This window comes from Peromyscus californicus, unplaced genomic scaffold, assembly GCF_007827085.1.
Source record: "Peromyscus californicus insignis strain IS unplaced genomic scaffold, ASM782708v3 Scaffold_13__1_contigs__length_99412109, whole genome shotgun sequence".
NCBI classification, from domain to species: Eukaryota; Metazoa; Chordata; class Mammalia; order Rodentia; family Cricetidae; genus Peromyscus; species Peromyscus californicus.
The window spans coordinates 61063473-61080120 of NW_026294424.1; the positions used below are offsets into that span (position 1 = coordinate 61063473).

General features: G+C 43.2%; 1 protein-coding gene across 11 annotated transcripts in view; it reads left to right on the plus strand.

Moving 5' to 3' along the window:
- Limch1 (LIM and calponin homology domains 1) overlaps positions 1 to 16648 on the plus strand; it is a 321480-nt gene that overhangs the window by 275458 nt on the left and 29374 nt on the right. For all 11 annotated transcript variants that reach the window (XM_052735049.1, XM_052735052.1, XM_052735045.1 and 8 more), the window contains 3 exons: positions 9526 to 9616; positions 10827 to 10990; positions 14850 to 14955. In XM_052735049.1, the coding sequence (XP_052591009.1) occupies positions 9526 to 9616; positions 10827 to 10990; positions 14850 to 14955 (361 nt within the window). The remainder of the gene's footprint in view (positions 1 to 9525; positions 9617 to 10826; positions 10991 to 14849; positions 14956 to 16648) is intronic.

A 16648-nucleotide genomic window follows, 5' to 3' on the forward strand; every position in this document is an offset into this window, starting at 1 on the left:
ATTATACACTTAAGAAGCAGCATCCATCCTATGAAATAAATCGTGTTATTTCAGAAGTCTGCGTGTCCCCATAAGAGGAACTCCAAAGGAAAGTCGACCTTGCAGCCTTTCTTCCCCACAGCCAACACTATCCTAGGCAGCCTCAGAGGGTAGATCCAAGCTCATGGGCAAGCCTGGGGTTTCTTCCTCTTGTGTAGTTTTTCCTAGTTAGGATTCATGTCTAATTGAGTAAACTTGAGTCCTGACAACAGAGGCTGACATTTATGATCTCTAGTGCTTTTAGCTCTTAAACTTGATAGGAGTTATTCCATTATTTTCTGAGTGCATCTATCTATCTATCTATCTATCTATCTATCTATCTATCTATCTATCTCCCTCCCCAACTCTGTTCATGCATTCATGCGTGTGTGCATTCATGTGTGTGTGTGTGTGTGTGTGTGTGTGTGTGTGTGTGTGTGTGTGTGTGTGTGAAGTTGTTATCTGTACTATGTGGAATTTTGGCTCATTACTAAAAAGTTCTTCACTTACACTGGTTACTTAAGATTCTAAAACTTGCCGGGCGGTGGTGGCGCAAGCCTTTAATTCCAGCACTCAGGAGGCAGAGCCAGGCGGATCTCTGTGATTTTGAAGCCAGCCTGGTCTACAAAGTGAGTTCCAGGACAGCCAGGGCTACATAGAGAAACTGTGTCTCAAAAAACAAACAAACAAAAGATTCTAAAACCTTTCCTCTCAAGCGTGTTATCCCCGAAGTCATCTTAAAGGAATCCCTTCCCAGAAGTTAGTCATTTGAGTCATGCCTGTTTAAGGAGCTCATTCAGGAGGATTGTTGCAAGTCCGAGGCCAGCCTCGCCCATGTAGTAAGTTCCTGGTCAGCTAGGGAAACAGTGAAACACCATCCAAAAATTAATAGATAATTGTTTTTTTAAAGAAGAATCAGAGGCTGGGCAGTGGTGGCACACGTCTTTAATCCCAGCACTCAGGAGGCAGAGGCAGGCAGATCTCTGTGAGTTTGAGGCCAGCCTGGGCTACAGAGTGAGTTCCAGGAAAGGCACAAAACTACACCACAAACCCTATGGGGGGGGAGGGGAGGGGAGAAGAATCAGTTTTTTTTTTTTTTCAGAAATCTTACTCTTTTATTTACTTCCTTCTCTGTTATTCCAAAAAAGCAAGCAAATTGAAGACGTGAAATGAATTGATCCTAGTGGGGAATGGTGGCCGTCTTGAGACAGAATGCTGTACTTCCATGCCTCCTAAGAACTGGTACCGGGTTGGACTTGACTTTTCTGTTTCTAACTCATTTTCCCAGTTCCGTGGGGCTGTCAAAAGAATAGTGTTCTTTTTAAATAGTGTCTTTCTTCCAAAAACTGCATTCTCAAAGGAGACACCCTCTACAGAGGAGTAGCCTCACCCACCACTAAAATGTCACAGTTGCTTTAGGGCAAGTTGGAGCTGTACAAAGGGGCAGCAGTAGGCAGGAGTGTGAATTCAGAACGTGAGGTGAGCCACAAGGAAGTGAGGCCATGATGCTCCCACTGGGTGCCCTGAAGTGGGAGTGGTAGCCTCCCAGGCTGACATGGGTACTTTTTAGGATGACACGTCACCTCTTTCAATTTTCTTCAACTTCCTCTTTCTCATTGGATGCCATTGAGACAATGATTTTCTTCTTTTATAATTAGATTGGAAGGAAATCTGGATCTGTTCTGATACCTGGGCTGTATCTACCTAGACCATCCCATTTCAGACCCTCCTGATAGGCTCAGTTGTATAAGATTAGGAGTATAATGTTTGCATAAATGAACTGGAGAAGGGCATCCACCAGTATGTAATCAGATGCTCGGTTATAGACTAAGGACACCAGAGGACTGTAAGATGGCAAAGAATGGGTAAAATCAGTGTAGAGTAGGTGTGGTCTGGGAACGTTTGTGTGGGGTGTGGGCTTTGACCTTGAAGCCTGACCTTCAGCGTGGATATTCACATCAAATTAGAGGAAAGATGTGGCTGTTCCACATAATGGGAATATTAGAATCCAAGGACCCAAGAGGGTTACCAGGTAGTGCTGGAGACTAGCTGCTATCCTATTCCGGGCCAAGGGATTCATTCCCCTCTCTCCCTGATACTTGTGAGATCTTTCAGAGTTTAGTTTATTTCTGTATCTCTGTTAGAAGCCAAGTAAAAAAGAGCTAGCCCCTTGCATTTTAAAATGCTGGCTTCTGTTAGAATACCATGTCACAGCACACATGCAGGTTCCTAGACTACAGGATTGGAAAGGAAATTGAGAAATCTTCCTAGTGAAGATTAATCTATCCTATGTTTAGTAGCCTATATTGAAAGACATGCTTTTGTCTTCATGATGTTTAATACTGATTGTCAACTTGATAGGTCCTATGATCACCTAGGAGACAGGCCTCCGAACATGTCTACATTGGGTTAACTGAGGTAGGACGACCCCCTCTAAATGTGGATGGCACCATTGTGTAGTACTGACTGAAAAGGAGAGAGGGAGCTGAGCACCAGCGTCCATCTCTGTTTTCTGACTGTGGGTGCCACATGACCGGCTGCCTCAGACTCCTGCTGCCGTGACTTGGCCGCCATGACAGAGTGTATCCCCTTGAACTATGAGCCAAAAGAAACTCTCCCTCCCTTAACTTGCTTTTGCTGTGTGTTTTTATCACGAGGGAAATAACTGAGATAGTCTCCCTCAAAGCTGTCTCCATGGTGGTGGCCGTGTTATTTGTTTTTTGTCCTTTGGCCATTTATATTTCAATTTGAGTCTCTTCCGTGCTTGGTGGTCTGACAGTGATCCTTTCCTGAAATACCCCAAGAACACCATGCATTAGGCTAGACTCTACTGAACACATGTAAGTGTCTGACCTTGGCCTGTATATAGAAGGCAGTTAGTAGACTAGCATTGCATACACTAATACATGTCAGATGGTTATTGTGAGAACGCGCATCTGCCAGGCACTTAGCACAGTGCCAAGGCGACTTGTAGACCGTGGGTGCCCTTAGTTTTGATATTGCCATGCAGCAAATGCAAGGTAAAATAGCACTTCTCCCCCGAAACCCCAAATTGGGAGAATTTACATAAGATCATCAAAATTACTGTTTGGAGCAGATGTGGATTTCACATGCATGAGGTGAAGTCCTTGTCATCTCCCAGCTGCTCATGTCGATCATTCTCTGAAAACCCGGCAGCTGTGAGCAGTTCTTTCCAGAAGACTCCATCGCTGATAACTCTACGTTCTTCCTTTGGCTCTTTCTGTTTCTGCTGTGATGTTCCCCAGTCTCGGCTCCCTTGTGCCACCTGAGCTCCCAAGATTCCCCTCTGCAGACAGGGCTGACCCTTCTGTCACTCCACTCCAAAGGCTGACCAGATCCCCGTCACACACTCACTCATCCCAAATGATGGTGGCAGTTTTTCCTCGGCCGAGCCAAACTCGGCTCCTGGGTATCTCAAGCACTCCCCCAGCTTTTCTCAAACTGAGTGATGAGGTGGGTCTGTGTTCCCCATCGTGAAAAAGCTTGTGGCCTTCCTCAAAAAAAAAGTCAGCACTTTCCTTCTGTTTTCTGATCCAGGGGAACAATCGGATCTTTCTTGCTCCGTTCTGCTTTGCCGTGAGAGCAGGGTAAAGGCATCTGAGTAGGCGCTGTTTGCCTCATAGCTCGCACCAACTGCAGATTCCTTTCGGATGTCAAATGTTGACAGGCAGTTCTTCATAAAGTGTTTTTCCCCAACTAGAAGTAAGCGTGAGGCTGATAGATGAATGCTTTTGAAAAAAATCTATTAAGTATTATCTTAATATTTTTACATAGAAGCTTAGCAGTTTCGAGAAGATGTACATCAGAGGAAGTAAATTCAAGCTGGCCCAGCTCCAGTGGTTTGAAAGCAGGTTATAAATAGCACAGTCCCAATGCATGTATGTATGTAGCATTTAAAGTCTGCAGAAGCTGGTCTCCTGTCTTGCTTCTTCTCCGTCCAGTGGTGACAGATTCTTAATGGCCCGAAAGTAGAAGGAGAATCATATGCACAGCACATGTGGCACTAGGTCATGATGCCAGGACACAAATACACTGGTTTTCCAGGCTCACATCCAGTTATTCAAGACCGGAGCCAGAAAACCTCTCACCGTCCCAGAATAGTCTCTCGAGAAGGTCCTTGGACATCACCATGGAGGTCAAGTGATGCTCTGGAGCTTAGGTCTCAGCCTGGATCTTACCCTTCCTTCTTACAGTCTCCATCCCTTAGATTGCTCTCTGCCAGTCTGACAAGGCTGAGGTCCTGAGGAGCAGCCCGGTAGCCAGGTAGATTTTTGTGGCTAAACCATGTGATTCTGAAGCCAGGAAGCCGCCACCTCCTGCCTGAGGCCTTGGGGCTGAGTTGAGCAGTGAGGCTAGCTTGGATGAGTTCTTGGCTAAGGGGAAGCCGACTCCTGGCTTCGTCTCGTGCAAATCCTTCTGGGCACTCATTCATTCCCATCCAGCGCTCTGTTTGTGTTGACTTGTTTTTGTCCTTACGAAGTGTTACCGGTTGGAGGCGGGAAGACCTCTCTTCTGAGCTGCAACCAAGGGGAAGCCCAAGTCAGAAGGCACATGTGCCAGCAAGGATGTGTTTCTAAAGCAAACCTCTGATTCTATCAGGGCTGGTTAAGACTGCCAACTTTGAACTCATTTCCTTGGACGTAATGCCATTAGTACAGAAATAACAAGCATTCAGGATGGAGAAGCCAGACCTGAGTTAATTAAACCAGCTTTGGGAATTTCCCTTCGTTACAGATAGTCTTTGTATGTTGCAGAACGCAGAAAACTTTATAGAAAAAAAATGTAAGGTGCCCATTACATTTACCACTGTTAAGTTCATTTTTTTAAATAGCTTAAATATAGCTTTTTCTTTTTCTTGGTACATATAAAGAGTTCTTAAACTGAGTTACAGCTTCTTTTTTCTCTCAATTTTCCCTGAATATTTTGCTAGTGGTAACTTGATTTGGGTGTATACTACGCATTTAAACCTAGCTTTTGAGCATGGATTGCATAGTTAATGCATTTATTTAGAAAGCATTCGTTTTCCTGATAGGGGTTGTGTGTCCACCCTTGCCACTTTGAACCCAGGGATGGCTTGCTGGCCAGGGGCAGTTATGGTCTTGGCTTCTCTGAGAAGAGGAGCTGACCAAACTGCCTTCTGCTCTGAAGGAGTCCAGCAAGTCCTAACCTTTTGCTGAGTAATGAGCAGAGGTAGAGGAAAGGACAGGATTAGAAATGGCAGCTTGAATTGTTTTTACAGTGAACTTGAAAGTCTTGAGTATTTAGTTACTTCTATGGGATCAAAAACTAAATGCTGGGAGACCATGGTGGTAAGTATGACTCTAAAGCCGGATGGTAGCATGGGGAGGTCATTAGCGCAGCTCAGAGCTCCTGCCTCTCCTGCCTGGCACTGGCACCCTGGCAAGCCACTTACCTTCAGCCTGTGTAAAGAGAACCATGTTGATACTGCCCTTAAGTTCACCCTGATGGGTCAGTGACCTCATCCATATCAAGTGACTCAGTGGCACTGAAACCTGCTAAATGAGATCAATATTGATCATGGTAACTGTATTACAGCCATTATTGAACCACAGTGGACAGCAGAATGTAAGGGTGGTTCTTGACCATCATTTCAGGGTGGGTGTTGAACTGTATAGAAATACCTCAGCAATCTGAGAACTCTCAAAGGTAGGTCTGTTAGTCATGCATAACTAAAATATTACTGGAACGTGATATGCCAGTTACATAACCCTGGTTGAAGTAGTTAATGCTGGTGGATCTTGTCCTGTTTGCATTATGCATTATGGCAGACAGGCTTCGGGAATGCTCTCATTTCATTGAGTTCAAGTGGCACCCTTCCTGTGTTTTAACGTCTACAAATCAAGACTACTCTTGCAATCCGTAGTGTGCCATGCTTAGCAGTGTGCTTTCTTTCTTAGGAGTGCCTGAAATAGTACAGCTTGAACTGGATGGCATCTTAGATCGCAGAAAATATGTCCATCTCTTTGTTCATTTTAGTCTCTGGGCCCTGTGCGCAGTTACTCGGTTCTAGGAGTTGGGAACATGAGTGTTCCCGAGAGGCTCCTTCGTCAGTATTTAGCTGCAAATTTGTTTTCCAGCCTTAGACGGTTTTCTGTAATTTTGTCCGTTAGGAGAAGGAAGCCAAGGATCAGTAGTCCTGCCAGCATTTTATATATTAACCTCATAAAGCAAAAATACCACCTGTAGTAATGTTTCTGTTTGTATCAGAGTGAACTTCAAAGATAAAATCTAGCTTATTCTTTTACAGTGTTGAGCTGGTTGTTCTTCAGTGATTCCTGTAAATACGAGTACACACACACACACACACACACACACACACACACACACACACACAACCTCAATATAGTAAAAGAGATTTTTGGTCTGGTTACTTTTATTCATTATATTTCTTCCTTTGTTTCTTTTTGTTGTTACTGTTTTTGTTTTTCGAGACAGGGTTTCTCTGTGTAGCCCTGGCTGTCCTGAATCTCACTCTGGTTGGCCTCAAACTCACAGAGATCCACCTGCCTCTGCCTCCTAGTGCGGAGACTAAAGGCATGTGCCATCCTCATCCATGTGCCACTCTGCTCATTCATTTTTTTTTAAAGGGATTCAATTCAAGCTTGTTGGTATGATTAAATATATTAAAAATCCATTAAATAATATCAATATGGTTATTTTCTGACTGTATTTTTCTTATTGGCAGTGTGTTTGGGGAATGTTTGTTTCTTTTTTTCTTTCTTTCTTTCTTTTTATTTATTATTTTTTTGTGATACTGAGGATCAAATCCAGAGCCTTGTACATGCTATACAAGCAATCTACCATTTATCTACACCCTTAGGCCTTTTCAGTTTTTCTTGTGATAGGGTGTTACTAATTTGCCTGTACTGAGCTTGAACTTGTGATCCTGACTCAGCCTCTGCAATGGCTGAAATTACAAGGGTTTTTAAAGCCAGCGTCACCAGGTGGTGGTTCTATGTGAATTCGAGGCCAGCCTGGTCTACAAAGCGAGTTCCAGGACAGGCTCCAAAGCTACACAGAGAAACCCTGTCTCAAAGAACCAAAAAAAAAAAAAAAAAAAAAAAAAAGCCAGCCTCAAGACATAAGCTTAGTCTCAACTGTTTGAGAGGCTGAGGCAGGAGGATTGCAGGGTCTTTCTGGATACAGAGTGAGTTCAAAGATGGCCTGCATAAATTATCAAGACCCTGACTTGAACAGTAAGAAAGGGCTAGGAACAGGGTGTGGCTCAGTGGTAGTGTTTGACTTGTGGGTAGGAATCTCTGTTGAGTCCTCAGTACTGGAAAAGAAAAAAAAACTACATTTTTAACTTGATATCGTGCTCTTTCCAACTTGATATATGATTATCCATCACTAGAAAATTCCAATCTAGCTGGGTGGTGATGGCGCACGCCTTTAATCCCAGCACTTGGGAGGCAGAGGCAGGTGGATCTCTGTGAGTTCGAGGCCAGCCTGGTCTCCAAAGCGAGTTCCAGGAAAGGCGCAAAGCTACACAGAGAAACCCTGTCTTGAAAAACTAAAAAAAAAAAAAAAAAAAAAGAAAAGAAAATTCCAATCTAATTATGACTATTTCCAAGTATTTCACACTCCAAAAACAAAAACAAAAAAAACACGTTTTTTTTCCACTAGTGTTAAAGTCTTTTAGAAGCTTGAAAGGTTTTGCTTTAAAATTCCTTTATTTAATGTTTTAAAAGTTTTACATTTATTTTGTGTGTGTATATATGTATAGTGTGTGTATCTATGGGTGTGTGTATGCCTGTATGAGGGCACAGTATGCCATGGTGTGCCTGTGGATGTCAGGGGACGACTTGGTTTTCTCTTCAGAGGTATTTTATGAAGAACTTAATAATGCCTCTCCTGAAAACCAATATTAGCTCTTGTCTCAAAACCCTTTAAAGTTTATGAAATGTTTTATACACACTAAAATTTCAACTTTAGTCTTTTACATAAAACTTCTGCTAAAAGAAAAATAATAATAAAGGAGTCATTGACTTACACTCTTGGGCGCAAGCATTCCTCCAGACACATCTGGTTTAACCTTCCGCTTATTTTCATTGAGCAACTGAGACAGGAAAGAAGGAAAATTTCAGACTCAACTCTAGAGTGAGTCCCCTACCCCGTGAAGGTAGTGTGGAATGTCAGGATGGTTTTCTGATTGTCCAGCACTTATAATATATGAAAGAATAGGTAAAGAAATGGAAAGGTCATCCCTACATGTATGCACATTTAAAAATAAGCACTATTGACATTTTCTGTTTCTGTTTTTATTGTTTTAGTTAACAGACTGATGGCTTCATGACGAAACATGATGACATTATGACACATACATACATACACTGTCCATTGCTCTCATTCTCCCCCCTCCCGTTGCTATCCGCTGCCTCTCCCCGCTGCCGCCACTGTTCCAATGTTAGTCTTCTTTTGTTTTTATCATACACACACATAAGTGTGTATATGTATATATGAGTATAAATGTATGTACATTGTATATTTTAATACGTGTACTAACAAGTACATTTATATGTACATAAGCATATGCACAATCTCATATATGTAGACATAATGCTATGTATATATGAACTTCAAATGTTTTAACTTCACATTGAATAACAAGTTTCACACATCACTACTGTATAGCATGTTTGTTTGTTTGTTTGTTTGTTTGTTTTGCAAGAAGTCCACAGCCTCACAAACACTAGGCAAGCCTTTTCCCACTGAGCAATGTCCCCAGCCTGCTCAGCATCTTATGTTCAATGACTGAGTAGTACTTCCCTTCACAGTCCTGAGTAATTCATTCCACTGTTGCCCATCTGATGAACGTTTGGGTGGCTGTGCAGCGGATGTTGTAAAAAGCACACAGCTGACAGCGGGAGGCACGGCTGTGAGAGAGTGTACTTGACCGTGGTGTGGCAGGTGACTGGCATCCGTGCCAAGGGGACCCATTAGTGGAAGACGGAGGGAAGAAAAACTAACCTTAGTTCCCAGCTGTCGGAACGAAAGGGCAGAAAGGGCTATAGAAACTCCCGAGAGCTTCGAGGATAAAACCTACAGTGTTAAGAGCAGGCACAGGCAACTCTGCCCAGGACAGCCAACTGTGAGGTTTATCCTTTAAAAATCAAAACAAAATCCCCTCTGCTAGTGATAGGACCTGCAGCCAACTTGAAAGGCATTCTGGAGCAAGCAGATGGTAACTTGGACTTATGAGATTTGGTGGTAAGACAAGGAAGTGAGGATGTATGTGTAAGGGGAGGGCCAGGGGCAGTGGCATGCTGGTGCCCACTAGTTCACGCTCCCAGATGCCTCCTTCCAACAAAGTAGATCCCCAATGTAGAGCTGCTTGGAAACAGAAGACAGTTTTTGTGGGCAGCCCACCTTGTTGGCCTGAAAATTATTATTGAGGAAATAGCCTTTGCTTTTCAGAACTTTCAAGGGTCTGGTTTATTCAGGGGAGGAAAAAATCTTTTTCAGGCAGCCTCTGATGGAGCTGAGTCAAATGGCCAAGAGGACGAGAACGGTGGTGGGAAGTCGGGGACACAGGACGTGGAGCCGTCCTCAGCAGGTCTGTTTCATGGCATGCTGGTTTTCAGGTAAAACCTGGTAACTTGTGATAGAATCATGCCGGTTTCTCCTCCTAAACGGCAGGGGCTCGTCAGGCTCTGTGGTGGTGCTGCCACCTAGAGGCTCTGAGGAGAAGTTCTCACTATGGCATTAACGTTGCTATTATAAAAATAGTAACTCAGGCTTTGGGTTTTAGGGTTTTTGTTTGGTTGGTTTTTGTACTCTGATATTTTATTTCCTAAAAGTATGTCTTCATGCTTATTAAAAATACCTGATTCCTTTATAGAAATAAGTCAAACACTGAGTTGTCGTAGTCGCTTTGTAGTCCCTGTTGATAAACATCAACTCGGGGAGGAAAGTGTTCATCTTGGAATTCCCAGATCACAGTCCATCCATCAAAGGGGGTCAGGGCAAGAGCGCAAGTCAGAACCTTTGTAGCTAGAGTTTTCCTGCCTGGCCCACAGTCAGGACAAATCTCTGACACCCGCCAGTCCCACAGCCGCTCAGACCCAACCAAGTAAACACAGAGACTTATATTGCTTACAAACTGTATGGCCGTGGCAGGCTTCTTGCTAACTGTTCTTACAGCTTAAATTAATCCATTTCCATAAATCTATACCTTGCCACATGGCTCGTGGCTTACCGGCATCTTCACATGCTGTTTGTCATCGTGGCGGCTGACAGTGTCTCTGACTCAGCCTTCCACTTCCCAGAATTCTTCTCCTCCTTGTCCCGCCTATCCTTCCTCCTGCCTGACTACTGGCCAATCAGTGTTTTATTTACTAACCAATTAGAGCAACACATTTGCCATACAGAACATCCCACAGCAGACCATGGAGGCAGGAATCAGAGCAGAGACCATGGAGGAACAGTGCTTGCCTGGTGGGAGCTGTAGAAAAAGACACATCATGTCAGCCTCTAGCCTCCGGGCAAGGACAACAGCTCACACAGCAAGGGAAAGTTAGCTTGTCACCCAGTCACACGGACAGACGGGACTGTGGACATTCCGCCCCACTGTCGTTAAATATTTGGTGTCACGTGGTTCTCAGATGTGAATCGTGACTGCTCAGAACAGTCTTAGATAGTCGGGCAGTTTGATGGGAATCCTGCCATCCCAGACCCTTTGCTGTGTATCCCAGCTTGTCCCCAGGAGGGAGGACTCTGATGAAATGAAGTGATCCTCTGTATGGTTTCCTTTTTCTTCCCTCCAGAGCCACGGCATTTCACCACAACTGTGACCCGATGCAGCCCGACCGTGGCCTTTGTGGAGTTTTCCTCCAGCCCACAGAGGAAGGATGAGGTACCAGAAGAACAGGACCAGAAGAAGCCAGAAAATGACATGAGCGGGAAGGTGGAGTTGGTGCTGTCACAGAAGGTGGGGTCACAGCAGAGCGCAGGGTTCAATCCACAGGTTAACATGGCTTCCAGGGCGGCCAGCAGTCCTGAGGACTGACCTTCTCACCTGACCTTTTCCCTGTCTTCAATCTATATTTCTTTCTCAAAACTACACTGCATGTTCATTGTTAAACATTACAAACACACACACACACACACACACACACACACACACACACACACACACACTCCCATACGTTGTAAAGAGATACCATGACCAAGGCGACTTATAAAAGAAAGCATTTAATTGGGGGCTTGCTTACAGTTTCAGAGGGTGAGTCCATTTTCATCATGGTGGGAAGTGTGTCGTCAGACAGGCAGGCATGGTGCTGGAGCAGTAGCTAAGAGCTTGTATCTGATCCACAAGCAGGAAGCAGAGAGAGACAGACAGACAGACAGACAGACAGACACAGGAAGAGACGGGCCTAGTGTGGGCTTTTGAAACCTCAAAGCCTGCCCCAAGTGATATACCTCCTCCAATAAGGCCACAACTCCTAATCTTTCCCTAAATCATTCCACATACTAAGGAAAAAGTGTTCAAATATATGAGCCTGTAGGGGCCATTCTCATTCAAACCATCAATGTCTATAGAGAAAGAGAGAAAGGGAAATATAGACATTTGCCATTATGATTATGTCAAATACCATAGTATATATAAACACATTTGTTAAATGTAGAAACAATAGAATGAGCGAGGGGTGTTCTGTACTTTCAGCATTTACAATTTTCATGTAATTTTCAAGATGCTTACTTTTGTTTAAACGTGATCATGTTGTAGAATCCTTTTAAAGTTAGGCTTTCACTTGCTGTGAATGGACTTGCTGGTTTGTTTTCTTAATGTAACATCTTACTAAATATTCTCTTTCCATTGTGTATCTACTTCTTAGCAATGGTATGTCTGATACCCCTGGATTTGAATATCAAGAAACTTGGCATGCCATGGGCTTTGAAGTCTTGCTCTTAATTAAATGTAGTTCATATTTAGAGTCTTATTTATATTAGTTGGATTTGTTTTTAAATGCCAGATGTAAAAACTCTTCACATTTGTCTCAGTTGTTGATTTCTAAAGAATTTTAAAACTAAAGAGTGTATTCCAGACCAGATAGACACTCTGAAACATGGCCCTGACCTCTGTAAAAGCTCCTCGAGAATCCTCATGACCACCAAGGGGGGACCATGCCATGTATGGTAGTCAAATTATTTATATCAGTGTTACACCATTAAAAATCAACCTAACTACAGATTTGACCTTAAAGTGAAAATTGTACCACTTAGTTCCATTTCATACATCATTTCCTCAGGCACATTAACTGGGCACCTACGATGTGCCAAGTACCATACTAGACACTGGATGTTTGATAGGGAACAGGACACAACACCTAGCCTCACAGAGCTGTCCTTGGAAGAGCCTCTAAAATGCCTATAATCTGATGTGAGTATTTCAGACCTCAGCTAGTCCCCTTTTGTTTTGTTTTGTTTTGAGACAGGGTTTCTCTGTGTAGCTTTGCGCCTTTCCTGGAACTCACTTTGTAGGCCAGGCTAGTCCCCGTTTTTTTACAGAGAGAATTACTGAGCTGTCTGGAGAGCAGAGGAAAATTGAATCGTGGGTCTCACAGCCAAGTGGGACAGGCAGGGTTTTTGTCTTTGCCAACTGTACCTTATCTCCCATGTGTTTGTAATCATGATTTACTTATTACTCCAAACTCAGCACTTCACGTAATGCTAACCTGAAAAGAAAACCTTGTAACATTCCTGGAATTTAGGACTAACCAAACACAACGACTGCCATAACTTAGTGTATTCCTGGATAGTGCTCACCTGGGTCCCCTCATCAGTGTGAGCCATCTTTAGAGTGCCAGTTTCATGGCCCACCACTATGGGTAAACGCGCGCGCATGCACACACACACTCGGGTTCTCAGACTGTTTATCTGTTTTGTTTTTCCATCATGAACCTTTTGTCTATTTAGTAAACACGAGTCTCAGAATCCTATTTTTAAAGTATAAAATATCCGGAATTCCCAGATTATCCTTGGTATCAAATGCTACTACGTCCACAGCTTTAAAATTCTGTGCTGTCGACTGCAGGTTCAGAAGCTCTGATGGTTGGTTAGCAAAAGGAATGGCGGCCTCTAGGGCAACACTTTGCCCACCCGCCCTCTCTGTGGCCCCCTCCCCCTGCTCTCTTGGTCTTAGATAATGGTGAGCACCATGCTTGCGACAGCTTTTGATTTTTCTGATTTCACTTGGGGATGTTACCTTTGTCAAAGCAAAGCGCCAGGCTGACACTTCTGTGGTGTTTAACCCTTTGGTTCGCGACCAGTTCTTCTCTGAAGCCCCTTCTTTTCAGTCTGCACCACGCAGGAAGTAGTGTCTGTGAGCTTAAGATTGGAGGGTTGTGAGGCCTAGGGAGGTGGCTGGGTGGTTAAGAGCACTGAGCTCAGTCCCCAGCACCCACATCAGATGGGTCACAGCCAACCATAATTCCATCTCGGGGAGACCCAGTACCTCTGGCTTCTGTGGATATCTGTTGCACTCACATGAACATACCATCACACACACACACACACACACACACACACACACACACACACACACACAGAGTTATAAGTAAAAATAAGTATTTAGGAAAGTAAAAGACTAGCATGCTGTGAACTTTGGCAAAACCAGACCTCAAGTATCTGTTCTACGTTGAATGCTGAAGTCTGTACAGCTAGCTGGTTGACCACAGCAACACTGACCAAAGTGACTGATTATATTTTCTTCAAGATTCTCCTGGGATTGAATGTATTCTTAATAAAGAGAAGTACAACAGAGAAGAAATAAACGTTGCACAGCCTGAGGTCACTGGCTGTCACACTAAGCATGGAGGGCAGCTACCAGCCAGAGATGAAATCAGAGTTCAGTCCCGTGAGAAGCAGAAAGAACCTAACCACATACAGCTGCACTCTACATTCAGATTCAGAAGTCTGGCTCCCCTCTGGGGCACTGTGGAAATGTTCGTCAGTCTGTCTCTAGCAGCAATAAGATAGCAAGAGGGCGCTCCACTAAGGGGCATTAGACGAGGAAGAAAAAAATACAATTAAAGAGCAGTGATATGAAAAAATCCTAGAGCAAAAATAACAATTGTTAAAGCCTATAATTTTAGAACTATTTACCATAAGGACAACTGATCTAATGTGCCTCAAAAACTGTAAGGACACCCCTGTGCTGGCACTGTGTGATACTAGCCATTGTTATGGGTAATGCATCTTTGTCAATGGGCAATGGTACGTATGTTGCATAACTTTGTAGGAGGGTGGAATACTGTCTTCAGAATAATGTCCATTAAACGTGGATTACGATGATGCTTAGCCTTACAGCAAAGATGGTCTTAATCATCTTCCGTGGAATATTTCATCTTCAGCTGACAAGCTCAGCAAGATGTAATACCGAGAGTTGAAGCCTTGAGTGGTGATGCACACCTTTAATCCCAGCACTCAGAAGGCAGAGCCAGGTAGATCGTTCAAGGCTAGCCTGATTTACAGAGCAAGTTACAGCCAGGGCTTCATAGAAAGACCCTGTCCCCTCAAAAAGAGAAGGAAGTATGGGGGCTTCAAATATCTTCTGAGGTTGAAGAAAGGGGATCACCACATTTTTATGCCCTTGCGTAATTTCTAAGAAAAATCAACCACTCTGTTGATTCAGAAAAGTGTGATAAGTCATTAGGGAAGGAAAAATTCTATTGTAAAATTAAATGTTTTTGCTTACCGGCTTGTTTAAATAGTCAGAGTGTAACAATGATCTGTGAGGTAAGTGCTGGAAGGTCTTTCTAATGTTTGTGTCTCCTGCTGTGGTCCAGGTGGTAAAGCCAAAATCCCCAGAACCAGAAGCAACCTTGACGTTTCCATTTCTCGACAAAATGCCTGAAACCAACCAACTTCATTTGCCAAATCTCAGTTCTCAAGGTAAGGGCGGGGGGGGGGGGGGGGGGGGGGGGGGGTGCTCTCTTAGATCTTTATAGTCTGCCGGGCCCACCTGTGGGAAAATGCACTTCACACGGAAAGCAAGTTGCAACCTTCATGGGACGTTCCTGTAGCCATATTCTCCGCCAGAGTTTGCGAATGGAGAATTTCAGATTGGAAAGCTAGGATGCATTTTCTCTTTGACAACAGGACCCTGGCCATGAAGCCCACCTTGTCAGCTAGGCATTATGGGTACAACAGAGCCTGACTAGGTACTGAGACTTTCCAACTTGTTTTGTCTTGGCTCCAAAACATGACAAGATAATTAAAAATAAAAGCTCAACTTGTTTTTCAAAAAGTTTATCTCTTAATATTGTATAAACTTTATTATTAATTCCAGTCTTTATAAAAATACTCATTTTATTTAATATAAACTTTGGGGAAAGTGAAAATTTTTTGTTCTATAATAAGTCTTGGGTGTACACAATAATTAGTGTAGTTACTCATTCAAAATTTTACTCTTTTAAAAAATTCTTCATGGCCAGGTGGTGATGGTGCATGCCTCTAATCCCAGCACTCAGGAGGCAGAGGCAGGTGGACCTCAGAGTTCAATGCCAGCCTGGTCTACAGAGCAAGTTTCAGGATAGCCAAGGTGATAGAGAGAAACACTGTCTCAAAACAACACAAACAAATAAAATTCTTCATAGTAAGAAAATTTAGAGAGATGTCTCAGAGGTTAAGAGCACTTGCTGCTCTTCCAGAGGTCCTGAGTTCAATTCCCAGCAACCACTTGGTGGCTTACAACCATCTATAATGAGATCTGGTGCCCTCCTCTGGCTTGTAGTCAGAACACTTGTATGCATAATAAATAAATAAATCTTTTTTAAAAAAAAAAGGAAAATTTAATATTTTCAAAAATGAAAAGTAAAATGCATGAAACATTTAAAGATACATCTTAAGTATGTGTGTAATCATACATACACACTAAAGACAGGTTTTAATATGTTTAACACATAACATACTTTGGGATGCATTTCAATGTGTTTTGTGTATTTGCTGTATTTTAATGTTTGATGTAATGTAGGGAGGGATAGCGTTGAGAAACGTGGGAGTTAAGGATCAGTGGAGGTCTTAGAATTGTGTTGGCTCCCACTATGTGGACCATCTATGAGTTCTGAACTCACCCTTTTATTCTTTAAGAACTCAACTTTATGCCCTTTTATCCTCATGGGAAACCCCAGTGCCCACACCCCATGAAGGCGCTCAGGAATGTGGACTGGGGAACATGGCATTCCAAGAATGCTGCCATCCCTGGGGATTATTCCTCCAAGTGGAGAGACTTGGGCTGCACCAATGCAAATCCTCTAGATTGGAAACAGCTGCTGGGGGAGGTAGGATCATAAGGCTCCATGTGCCTCTTTGTTGACATTTTTCTCCAGTATTTTATAGATCTGATCTGTCAGAGATGATGCTATAACATCATTATTCATGGTTTATCATCACTTTTCTTTTAAAGAGTGAGAAGCTATTTGGGGTCACCATTAACACCATCTGAGTTGGTCTCCATTAACTTTTGTTGGTCATTTGGGGAGCCATATACAAAACAAGGAGCATTTGGTAGGAAACTAATTAGTGGTACACATACTAATGGGCATTAGTCTCTTAACATAGAGGCAAATTCAGTACCACCTCCAAA